This window comes from Cygnus atratus, chromosome 2, assembly GCF_013377495.2.
Source record: "Cygnus atratus isolate AKBS03 ecotype Queensland, Australia chromosome 2, CAtr_DNAZoo_HiC_assembly, whole genome shotgun sequence".
In the NCBI taxonomy this organism is placed as follows: domain Eukaryota; kingdom Metazoa; phylum Chordata; class Aves; order Anseriformes; family Anatidae; genus Cygnus; species Cygnus atratus.
This window is the reverse complement of record NC_066363.1, coordinates 34142790-34155337: the sequence shown is the minus strand read 5'-3', so window position 1 is coordinate 34155337 and position 12548 is coordinate 34142790. Positions and strand designations below refer to the sequence as shown.

Here is a 12548-nt window from a genome sequence, read left to right as displayed (position 1 = left end):
TTTTATATATATATAAATATATATATATTTTTTATATATATAAATAAAAAAATTATATATATATAAATATATATTATAAATATATAAAAAATATATAAATTTATATTATATAAATTTATATTATATATATTATATAAATTTATATATTTATATAAATATATAAATATATATATTTAATATATATAAATAAAAATTTATGTGATGTATATATACATATATATTTAATAATACATTTTAAATACAGTCTGGTTAAATGGCTGCCCCTGTGGTGTTGCTCACACTTATAACCTTGCTGCATGAGCAAGGTGATGAAAAGGTAAGCGTATAAAGAGTACCGTGCTGCAAAGAGCAAGTTTCCTTGACCCAACAGGGATTGTGTCCTGTTTTTGTTAAAGTTCCAGTCTTTTGAGGAAGCTTCTCACAAATCGGTTTGGTTTGATTGAACTCCTTTAAGAAAATGAGAACTCAAAATCACTTGGATTAAAACCTGAATGGACACAGTCTGAGGCAGCTCAGAGGGGAGGCTTAAGGAGTAGTGTAAGCGGAAAGCTTGTGATGAAGAGGAGTGGGATGTTGAATGCACGGTCCTGGGCTATTCCTCAGTATTAGCAGCAAAAGAGCCTTTTGGTTCATAGGCTTCTTGGAGTAGATGCAAGTCTAGCTTGCTGAGAAATTTATGATAGCTGATAGTAGACATGTTGGAAGCAGTAGTTCTGAGAGAGCATAATATCTTGGGAAGGTTACTTAGTTTCAGCTTTAAAAGTGTTCCCTTTCTTGGTGAAGCAGGTGGCTTTACCTTTTAATGAAAAAATCACATTTTATTCTTAGCTCAGAACATAAATTTAATATGGAAATAGCTTATAAAATGCTGTTTAATTTTTATTCCACTATTGTCTTCTCTATTGTTGAAAATGACGTGATTTTTGAAGTGATGCAGCTTTGGGCCAGGGTGGGCTGTAGAGTTCAAATGTAATTAAAATTTGTCATAAATAACTAAAGACGTTAGCTCATACTTGTAGTACAGTCTGCTGTGTAACGCAGCACTGGTGTTGACATGCTGTAGGGACAAAAATTTGCTTTTTGCAACTAATGGGCTCTTCAGTATCCTGTTTGGAATAAACATCTCAAACTGGGTCTTCAAGCCAGGGACTTGCTTTGCTTTTCCTGGTTTTAAAACACTCAAACCACCTGAGGTCCTGCTCATCTGCTGACTTCAGCTGAGGCAAAATTATCATTTGGGTATCCTTTGGGCCATCTGCAGTAGAAGGCTTTCTGCTGGTCACACTTGCAGTGACTCTTCTGGCTTGTGCCGGTGCACAACCTCTGAGCTGCAAGACCTCCCCTCTCCAGCCTGCCTCAGTGAATGCTTAAATGGTCTCGAAAGGGTTTTCCCCAGACTCTTGATTTACTCTAATCCCCATGGAACATCTCTGTTTCTGTTAATATTTAGTGAATTTCAGAGTAAACTTTTTCTTAAGCAGCTTCCAATTGTAGAATCTGAGGAGTGGCAGAAAAACTGTTTTAGGGGATCGCAAAGACTAGGCTAATGCCTGGCTTTAGGAGGAGAGGACAATTAGCAACTTGTCTATGAAACCTGTTGCCAAGAAAACTTGCTGAACCCTTTGCAATAAGGATGGGGAAATTCTGCACTTAGAGGTAGTAATGCGTTGCTCAGACTTGGCAAGTAGCGCGCTGCCTTTTAAATACCTAGTTTGTAATATTACCTTTGAAATGTCTGCATGCAATTTCAGGTTTAATAGGAGGTGAAGATTAAGATTTGAAATTATACTGATGTAAGCTGTCATTAAGTTTGGGCATACACATTCATTTTATTTTAAAAGCGTCTTTTATATTGTAGTAAAAGTATACAGTAGGTTAATAAACTATCATTTTGAATAGTTAATTTCACAGGGATGTGGGTTCCAAGTCTTTACGTTTTTAGGGGCTGTTCTTTTGTGCACGCTCAGGTGCTGGTTACAGCAAGTGGAACCTGGCTGCAGGGGCAAGATGCGCAGATGTGTTGCATGCCTCTTACTTCTGCCCGCGCTTCCTTCGTTCCTTCTTTTCCCAAAAGGGGTTTCTCCCTTTGTCTATGACAGTTCGTTTTAAGAGATGAACTGAAATGAGCAATGGCACTTCTACCACGGAATGGATTGCAAGTTCACTTTTTCACTTCTTGATGTAAATTGGAAACTTTTTCAGCAACCTTTTAATGATGGACACAAAACATTAGGATGCAACAGAGCACAATGATATACCTGTGTTCTCTGCTAGCTACTGGTGTAGCCGACTGTTTTCTGCAACGTTATTTCTTAGTGGGAAGAAAGTAAAGCGTATACCACCTGGATTTTAGAGGTGTTACAACAGTTGGTATTTTGATGTTTTTATTGGAATATTCTGATACCCTGATTTTCCTCAAGACATAAGTGCTTCTTGCTTCTTCATTTTCCATATGACTGGAACTAAGTTAACTATGCCAGATGAAACTGCTTTATTCAGACTTTTTGTCCATTCTTATGTTTTTACCTGTTCCTCCTTATCTTTTTACCAATGGACAAATGAACTGTGATTTTTTGAATAATCGTGAGGATGCTAGGTTGAATAATCGTGAGGATGCTTTTATTCTAGATTTGCTCCTTTTAAATTCTTCTTGCCTCTGTTTTACTCCACACTGCGAACACATGTTTTGGAGGCTTACCTTCGAAGGTTAGGACTCATGGTGCAGTGTGACTTTTCAGAGATGTGGTCTACATTTTCACATTCTTGAAGTTTCAAGCTTGGGTTTTCTAACTTGGGAAAGAATACAAGCACTGCATGCTTATTTGTTCCATGACTAAAAAATAAAAAAATACAGCTCGTCACAGCATTTGTCTTGAATACTAAATGTTCTGATAAAATGATTATAATTTTTGGTGTAACTACAGACTTATTAAAATGTATTTTAAAATTGAAATGTCTTTTTTTTTCCCCTCATGATAGGTGCTGGACAGTTTGTTAGCTCAGTATGGAACGGTGGAGAACTGTGAGCAAGGTATGCTCTCCAATCTCAGACTCCTTCTGAATTTGTTGTGGGAAGTGAATGCATGCTGAATTTACCCTTTTCCATTGCCTCTTTCTCTCCAGTGAACACTGACACGGAGACTGCAGTCGTAAATGTAACATACGGCAATAAGGACCAGGCTAGACAGTAAGTGTCTTGTTTATTTGTTACTGTAGGTTAACTTGCATGTTGGAGTTCACATTGTTTCAAATTTTATATGCATCTTTGCTTCCTATTAATCTACCAGCAAAATGATAATGTGAGCAATAATATTTTAAGAAAGCCTTTCTGCCTTGCCCCTGCCATGTCTTGTGTGCTTAGATTGCTATTTTGTCACCAACTTTTCCAACGCTTCGATTGTATGAGAAAATTGAAAATTTAGGTAAAATTATTTGACCGGGGAGGGCAGAAAATTAGTGTTTTTTCCAGTGACAGAGGATGAGAAATATCACTTAATTATTTTATCTATTTTTAAAAAGCTTTGTCCTTTTACAGTGTTGGTTATTTCATGTTTGTCTCCTGCATAACAGTGGTGGCTTCTCCTGTTGGTTTCTGTGCTGCTGAGGTTTTCCCTCAAGAAATGATTTCTTAATTAGAAAATTTAATGCTTCTTCCAAACAGGTCATAATCAGAATAACTGAAATAGTTTGTTTGGGCTTTTTAACTTCTAGGTGGCCAATTTTGCTTGCTTATATATCTTCAGTAACTGAGGAATTTTCATCTAGATATTAAAACTTAAAAATATAACGTTTCATTTTCTTAATCAGCGGTTGTGTATCCTTTCCCTTTCAACGTTGTTACTATGAGTTATGCTATAGGCTTAATTTTGCTTTTCCACTGCAGGTAGAAACACCGAAGTCTTTTTTTCTTAATTCTTAATCTGGGGACATAAGCATATTTTCCTTCTCCTTTATAACCATAGCAGGTTTAAACAAAACCCAACCTAGGGAATAGCCTGCAATGAATTTCTTTTTTTAACTTTGAAATTTCTGCCACCTTGTGGCTAACTAAAACCAGCAGTTAAGATGCAGGCTGTGCTTATGGTTTGCATTAATATAAAATTACAAATGAAATAAATTTGTACACATAATTAAGTAATTAGGACTTCTGTGCAACTTGAATGCAACACATGTTTCATCTTTCCAAGTGTTAGGTTACTTGTTAGTGTACTCTGAATAAATGTGATGGGAAACTTGTGTCAACAGTGTGCCTAATATGTGTAGTGGAGCTGAAGCGAACAGTATTTTCCTTCAATTCACTATTAAACTTACCTTTTCAAAACCTGAATCATTCAACGTGTTCTTCGGGTTCTTTTTTTTGAATTCTGTTGCACAATAATTAAGAAATGCTGAATTTCTCGTTCTGAAGAAGCCTATGGTGCAACGTTAGAAATGCTACATGTGTTAATTCCCTCTTTGAAAATGTAAGAAGGAAGTACCTAAAATATCATGAAAAGAAGCATGATGCATATTTTTGATCTGTCATCTGTGGTGTGGGTTCTTGGATTTGAGCATTCCATGCTGAAACTGAAGACAACGAAGTACAATTTCTTCCCCCTCAGCCTGTACTTGTTAAATTTTGAGGTTAATACTGAGAAAATGCTGAGATAAGCCAAGCCTGTGAGGAAGCAACTGAGATAAATTTGTTTTTGCATGAGAAATCACATGAACATAACTGAAGGTATCTGGAGTTCAAAGCAGGTGAATTAGCATCGAGCGCGAGTGTTGGTAGAGGACCTGAAGTGGCTGAATGACGACACGGTGTCAGTTGCCTTGAGCAGGTAGAGCAAGCAGAGGAGCCTTGATTTGCTTGGTGAATGCTTTGATAGGGACTCAAGTTTGCCTCAGGGCACGAGCCCATTTTCCATAAAGAAAATGTTAAATGAGGATGGTTGGGTTTAGGATGAAGGCCTGCAACCGTTTAGCAACCCCGAAGAGAAGAAGTGACTGGGTAGGGTATTTTAAAGGAAAAACAGTAATGAACTGCGATGTAGAATCACAACAGGGCGTGTGCGTGTGTGGCTGATCCGTAGTAGCTGTGGTGATGTTTCAGTTGGATGTTTTTGCTGGATGTGACCTAGCTTTGCTTCTTGGAACTGGTTATGGTGGGCAGCAATGGCTTTGGAAGGGGAGCAGTACACGAGTGCTGACATCTGATAAAAGTCAGTGTTGGTCAGCCCGTGCAGTACAGGGAGAAACAAGAACTGACTTTGTGAAAGCTGTTTTTAGGCTGGTTGGGAATCAGCAGCTGATAACAAGCTCTGCATTTTGAGACTTAACTGTTCAGGGCAAATAATGCCATTAGCCATTTGGTGCGAAGACTGAGACCATACATTCCCTACGGTGCTGCATGCAGGGGGTTCCCAGGCGTAACTGAGCATCTCACCAACTTTTTGCAACGCGTGCCATAACTTCACAGCTAAGTGTTGGCTGACAAACGATGCAGAGCTGGCTCCTTCCCCTCTGGACAGGCTGTGCGGCACAGCCCTGCCTGCCGGAGTGTGTGCATGCTGTGTGCGTGCGGCGCTGTGATGGTGCTGGAACAGCCTGGAGAGCCTTCTGATAAGCAGTTCTAAACAAGTGTGGTATGCGTGGCTTGAAGGATGGTACTTCTGTATAAAGCTCTTGGTTCCACCCAGATGGGGCTGAGCATTGCTCTGCCTTGCAAGCCTAATTGCTGTGGCAGAGGTCTTTTTTTCCCCCCCCCCTTTTCTAAGCTGGTACTGCGGTTGCAGCATATACTGTATAGCACCGCGTCCAAAATCAACTTTGAGACTAAAAATCAACTTTGAGATTAATTAGTGGAGAATGTTGTAGTCCTTTTAAGCAGAAGCAGCAAGCCTGGGACAGAGCACATAGCACCCAAAATCTAAGATGTGCACAGCTGCTGATTTCTAGTTGGAATAGAGGTCTGTGGCTTTGACCTGTTACCGTGGTGTCTCTTTCCTAGCTGAGCAGGCATGATGCCGCTCCTCATCTTTAAGTGGGCAGACCAGGGGTTTGCAGGGAGCACGGGAAGTTTGCCAGGGAGGTATGGCAAGCACCAAGCCATGCATGGGCCTAGGAGAGCCACCCCTGCTCCATGGGTAGAGAGAAGACTGGGACTGCCCGGGCAGCTCTGAGACCCCAAACCTCCCCTTCTGCAAATGACTGCAAGGAGGAAGCCCCGTCTTTACCAGAAACTAGAGGATCTTAAAAAGCACATGCACGCTGCTCTTGCACATGCAGTTACTGACCATTGCAATGGATTTTGGAATATTTGGGTGAGAGGGTGAGTGGCAGAGCCCAGTGCGTTCAGTTGAGGCTGAACACACAACCAGTGCTGCGTAGGTGTTGAGGTGGCTTGGGACCTGCTCGCCAAAGGGGACCCCCTCCTCTCCCGTTGTCGATCCAGGACGGGCTGGCCATGTCCTTGTGGCTGTTGGCTTCATAGTCACACTGCCTCCTCTTTCCCTCCCCCAAAATGTAGTGTGTAGGCATCTAGTGCATGCTATGGGATTCAGCTCTACCCAGGGTTTTGGAAGTTTTTTGTGCAAAGCTGGCTTCATGCCTGTGGAGGTGGTGCCTATTGTTTTAGGATGGGGCTGGATGTCCATTTTTTAATCTTTTTTCTAGCTCAGGAATGAGATGTCTGTTGGTTGCGTTTTGTAACTGATGGTGTGTTGCAGCCAGCAGCTAAAATGTGAGGAGCTCGGGGTCTGTCTTTGCAGATACAGGTAGATACATTGCTATAAGATGCTAGTGATCGCCTTTTAATTAGAATATATGCAAAAACAATTTTTTACCCTTTCAATGAGGCACAAAGCTGTGTGCACACCACACGTATCCTTGACAAATGAATGAGAGTTCACATAATTAATACTTTTATATTCCATCATGGGTCAGGACTAACGTTGCCATAGGAACGATAAGACTGAAAATTTGGAGTGGTGTGTGATTATAAGCTTAGATTTGTCTTTTGCTTTGTTTTTATTTTCACAAATAATACTAATGAAAACTATATTTTTACTTAATGTGGGAAAAATCTTTATGCCAAGGAAAAATTACCATGTAAATCTGTCTTCTTGGTATGCAAATGTATCTGTTTAGGGAGGAAAAATGAAAGATGGTGTATGTACAAGCTGCATGTGGGAGTGAAATATGTTCTCCATCTAGTGCTTAGTGTGATCACGCTATCAATGGATGAATGATTTCCTGCACAAGACGTGGTGCTTTTACTGTGTTCGTTTATTTAAGATATTTAACCTCTGCTAGCATCAGAAGGGAGAAGAAGGCTGAGCAAGTATCTCCTCATAGGAAGCTCATAAGAGGACAGCAGTGAGATGTAATTTTGATGCGGGAAAAAACTCAGCTGACTAATTTACAAAATATTTATGTAAAGGTTTAGTTCTTGCAGAGATCTTCCTCCGAATAGGTCTTACCTGACCATAAGCCAGGCTCCTGTACAGTTTAACAGAGCACAGGCAGTGGTTGCTGCAGTCTTTAAGTTTTGTTTTACAGAATATTTTCTGAACTACACCGAGATTCCTGTCTACGAGCTCTTGCTGGCATATGAAATGTAAACATTTTCCATTTCCCTCTAAATATTAATTAAAAAAAACATTGGGTGATAGGAGGGGTTACCTCTTAATGAGGAAGTCTTCTCCATCTCTGCCATCGTGGAGTCACTCGAAGGCTTTTAGGCCTTTTAAAAGACTGGGTACCAGTAATGACACGGGTAACCTGTGAGACCTTTGTAACTGTGGTCGTGGAGGAGATGCCCAACTCTGTTTGGGAAGGCAGAGGTCTTTGAAAAGCAGTGGCTGTGTTGTTGTGGCTTGGACTTAAGTCTCCGAGGTGGTCAGCCTATGTGAGGATTTGTTTGTCAAAAGGAGCTGAATTTAATGTGTTTCTTGGGGGACTGCAAAAAGGCTGGTAGGCGTGGTGTGTTGATCTCCTGTAGCTTTCACTCAAGCAGGTGCCACTGGTGGCGTGAAGAAACCATCCCTTGCTTTCCTCTGAGGCTCCTTCTTTCACAGGGAGTGGGGATGGCTCTCCTGATGGCAAGCGCTGATGGTTTTTTTTTCCTTGATGCTGGCACCAGAGCAAGCTTAGGGACCCTGTGGCTTAAACCCATCGATCAGTCTCTTTCAGGAATTCTGAATCTAGACGGTGGCTCTTAATCACTCATCTCCCAGTTTTTCTATTTCATCCTTCTCTTTCCTGAAGCAGTACTTTGTCTCTGAAATTTTATCATGGTTCTGGTGGTGAAGAACTGCTGAAGAGAGTGCAATCTTACCTGATTATAGCCTTGTTTTATGCCACAAAAAAGTTCAGCACGGTTAAATAAAGGTGCTATGACAGCATATTAAGAACCTAGTGGAAACTGTCAAACGTTAGAAAATTGAAGGCCAGGCTCAAAACTCCAAGTGACCTCTCAGCAGCTGTGGGCATTGTCTTGTGCCCGCATTACTGACAATCAGTCATCGCTGCGTTCGCTTCTGTGTGCGTGACTCAGAGCTGAGAGCGAGACACCTGCCTGGGAAACTCAGTTCCACGCACGGCTGGGAGAGCAGTGTTTTCTGACTCTTCTGGCTGCTTGTCACTTGATCGACTCGGATTATAAAACAAATCAGCCTGTAAAATAGGGAGAACTGTGACTCAGAGGATGAATTCATTAGTTTAAAGTTTTCTCTATAAATATCTAGGCTAGTTAAACAAGTGATATCATTGTAGTATCTCTAGATGCTAACCTCTAATATAAAGCTAGAGAAGTGAACTTTAAAGCATGCTTGCTTTCAAATACTTACTCAAAACCAACTTGTTCAATATTTGAATTAATTTTCCCTGTCATCATATGGTTTTGGTAGCCAGGGATTGTTTGCTGCTAACATGATTGATTTCCTGAAATGGAAAATGACCTTTTTTCAGTTTGCTTTGAATTTAAGGCGCTTGTAGTCATACAGAATCATTCGACAATTTAGAAATTGTTTCTAAGTAGACAAATTGCAACCTTTTTTCCAGGAAAACTTTCCAGGAGAAGTGTGGTATATGTCAGTTGTTGCTTTATAATATCTGTTGTGAAACCTATGTGTGTGGCTTGGCTGCAAACAAAAAGCCTAGTCTTTTCCTCTCCTGCCACTTCTGAGGAAGAATGAGAAGTCTCTCGCGCTGATTTCATGTAAGAGTTTGTGTTAGTGCTGGGATTCTGGTCGAAGATCTTTTAAAGCCAGGTAAGCTTGAAGCGTTTTGGGAAAGAAGCAGTGTCTAAACTTGTCAAATGAATGCGTGGAAGGGAATGAGCTGGGATGCACGTCAATCTGGAGCCTACCACCAGCATGTTGGCAAAAAGGCTGGTGCTCATCTCTCCAACATCTTGAGGTTTGTTTCCAAAAACAAACAGGGCTTGTGCAACTGCACTGCCTGATGGTGCCGTGCTCCTTTCCAGTAGCTCTTCAGCTTCTTGGCTGATTTCAAGATTCATTTCAGTAAGACTCAAATGAGAAAGAGGTTGAAGACGTTTGCAACCAAAAAGAAGTTATTTTCAGGTTACATGAAGGGGAAAGCTTCTGGACCCCTTCCCCAGAAAATGCTTTTTGGGCACTGCAACTCTGTGCAGCTCAAACCTGAGAGGCAAATCCATAGGACGGCAAGATCCATGAGCTGTGCTGCTCACGGTCCCTTACTGCTCTTGTGAACACAGCATTTTGCATAATAAAATGCTCTCCGAAGTCTATGCAGTAAAAGTTGAGAAATGTCACCTTTGAAATAGGCTCAGCAAATTTTAATGCAGCTGTTTTGCCACGTGCTGTAGGAGATTCTCCCATCGTGGGAGCAATTACCCTTCCGTCCTGTCCCAGAAGGACCTGTCTCATTTGGTGAACATGAGTATTTAATGAGCAGTGATCAGTTATTCAATACTTGGCTTTCCTTGTTGTTCAGTGGGGTTGCCTTAGGCCTTGCTTATTATCAGCCCTTGTTAAACGCTGCTCCAAAGACAAGAACTACTTCTATAAGCTCTTTACTGCCCTGCTGGAGTATTTCAGACATGGGGCTATTCCCTGTGAGGTGAAGGGGTAGGCTGTCCTCTTTTTTGCAGCTGGGGCTCAGTACCCCTATACCCTTTCTGATGAACAAGGCTACTTCTCACCTCCAGCAGCGGTACGAGACCGAAGGGCCAGGATGCCCAGGAGATGAGCAGTACTCTACTGCCTCCCCTTGAAAACGTAGGTGGGTGGCGAGCATCGCCCACTCATCTCTGCGGCAGGGGTGAAGCTGTTGCAGAGGGCAGCGGGTGGCAAACTGGCTGTAACTACATGCAAATGTGTGTGAGGGGAGAGACCGGATTAGGTTTCGGCATTTCAAAGGCCTTGCTCCAGAGCATACGGTTATTATGAGCTTTCTTTTTAAAAAAAAAAAAAGAAAATGTTGGTGGGTTCTTTAATATGAAATGGAAACCTCTTGCTCTCCCCCGGGTGTTTTTAATTTAAATGAAGCCTTTAAACAAAATCTCTCAGTAAACTTTCTAAGCCTGGCATTCATAAACTACCCCAAATCAATGTGTGTTTCGGTGATATCGGTGTATCGGGTTGCTGATAATGTGAATAATATGCCTTCTGGATTGAAGCTCAATGTCCATCAGACAAAAGCATGAATTTTGTGCTAATACCTTATGAGCATGCTGCAAGTAGCGTAGTTATTCCTGCTGTTGCCTGGGTCTTTAGTTTTAGTGGCGCTTTCTCTTCTGTTTGAGTGGAAGACCTTTGAGCTTTCAGGAATCTTTCAGGAATCTGTCATTTTTAACCCCAGAGTCGTGCTCCGTCTGCGGAGAGGAGGAGGACCTGCCGGTCAGGCTGAGTTGTGAGCCTGGGGCCTCCTTGCTCTGTTGAAATGGCTGCTCTCAGACCATGCCCCCTTCTTCCTTTCTCCCATCAGTGCTATCATCACAACCTCAATGCTGTAACGGGGCAGGGGCTACTTTTCAGCGGGTGCTGCCCAGAAGTTGGGTACCAGAGCGTTGTGTGAAGCTGAAGCCACACTCCCCAACATCACTCAATGCAGTGGGATGGCGTGGGGAGGGAGCGTCGTGTTTTTTGTGAGCTCAGCAGGTGGGGAGAGGCTGAGGGGAGAGCACCGGGTCGCTCTTCAGTGTGATGGATCACGGTGTGGGCAAGTTGTGCGCCTTTGGGTGAAATGCCTCTTCGATATTCAGCAGAAGGGGGCCCTGCTTTGCCTCAAAGGGCAGCAGAACTTGAAACACCATGTAAATGTCTCGGAACGCCTTTGCATCCATCAAGAGCTTAACTGATGCTTTAATTTGCTGGTTAACTTTTAATCCTGCCCGCAACGTGGCTGCTAAGTTGCGAGGTGTTCCAGTGGTCTGTGAAGTGATGTTTCAAGTGCCATTGATTTGGCTTTGAATGCTTTCTCTCCTGCTGAGAATGAAGCACAAGCTGTCTTTCCTTTCTTTTGTGTCATAGCTATGTCAGTTATCGAAGGGAAAAAAAAAATCCGGCCAAATAGCTGCGCTGGCAAAAACCATAATGAAGGCGCTGTGATAGCAGCGAAAAAGTTTTCCCTCTGGTGCAGCTTTAATTCTATTTGGGAAACTGATTTAAATTAAATCAGGCAAAAGAATGCTTTTGAGTGTGTAAGCTCTGTCTCCTGTGAGGTTTTGCTGATAGGATTGTACCAGCAAAATGTTTAAAGTGCACAGAAGCCCAGAGCAAGCAAGAACTAACTTGTAGTCCTTAATATGGTGACTTATAAAAAAAAAAAACAAAACAAAACAAAAAAAAAAACTGTGTAATCTAAATCTTGACTAAAGAGTCTTGAATGTAACCCTTCTTCTCGGAAGTAGCTTTTTAGCTTCGTTGTGTGATTTAGTAAGTGCAGAAGTCTACACCTGAGTGACTTCTCCTTTTATAAGGTCCCACATGTGACTGTTTCTTTTTTTCCCCTCCTCTCTCTCCTCCCCTTTGCAAACAAACAGAGCAATAGAAAAACTGAACGGGTTTCAGCTCGAAAACTATTCCTTGAAAGTCGCATATATCCCCGATGAAATGGCAGCCCAGCAACCTCCGCAGCAGCATCCCCAGGGGAGACGTGGATTCGGGCAGAGGGGCCCTCCGCGGCAGGGGTCCCCCGGTGCCACCACGCGGCAGAAGCCACAGTCGGACGTCCCTCTGCGGATGCTGGTTCCCACGCAGTTCGTAGGAGCCATCATTGGGAAAGAAGGAGCAACCATCAGAAACATCACAAAGCAGACGCAGTCCAAGTAGGTTACCTTGTAAAAACAAAACAAAACAAAAAAAACCAAAGTCATTCTAAGCTTCAATTTTGTCCTTTTCTACTGTGTAAAGGGAAAAGTGAATTGTTTCTCTTCTGTGGAATAAGAATGTATTTTATGTGCGTTGTGCTCGGGTTTGTGTTTGTCTTGATACTTCTGAAGAAAGCCTTACAGATGTAACAGCACTTTTTCTAGGTAGAGTAAATTGTGCAAACTTAATTGTGTTAGGAGATGCTGGCAG

At 41.9% G+C, this 12548-nt stretch overlaps 1 protein-coding gene across 2 annotated transcripts in view; it reads left to right on the top strand.

Moving 5' to 3' along the window:
* Positions 1-12548, top strand: part of IGF2BP3 (insulin like growth factor 2 mRNA binding protein 3) — a 109560-nt gene that overhangs the window by 63869 nt on the left and 33143 nt on the right. For both annotated transcript variants that reach the window (XM_035562452.2, XM_050708833.1), the window contains exons 5-7: positions 2980-3031; positions 3124-3187; positions 12011-12295. In XM_035562452.2, coding sequence (XP_035418345.1) covers positions 2980-3031; positions 3124-3187; positions 12011-12295 — 401 coding nt within the window. The remainder of the gene's footprint in view (positions 1-2979; positions 3032-3123; positions 3188-12010; positions 12296-12548) is intronic.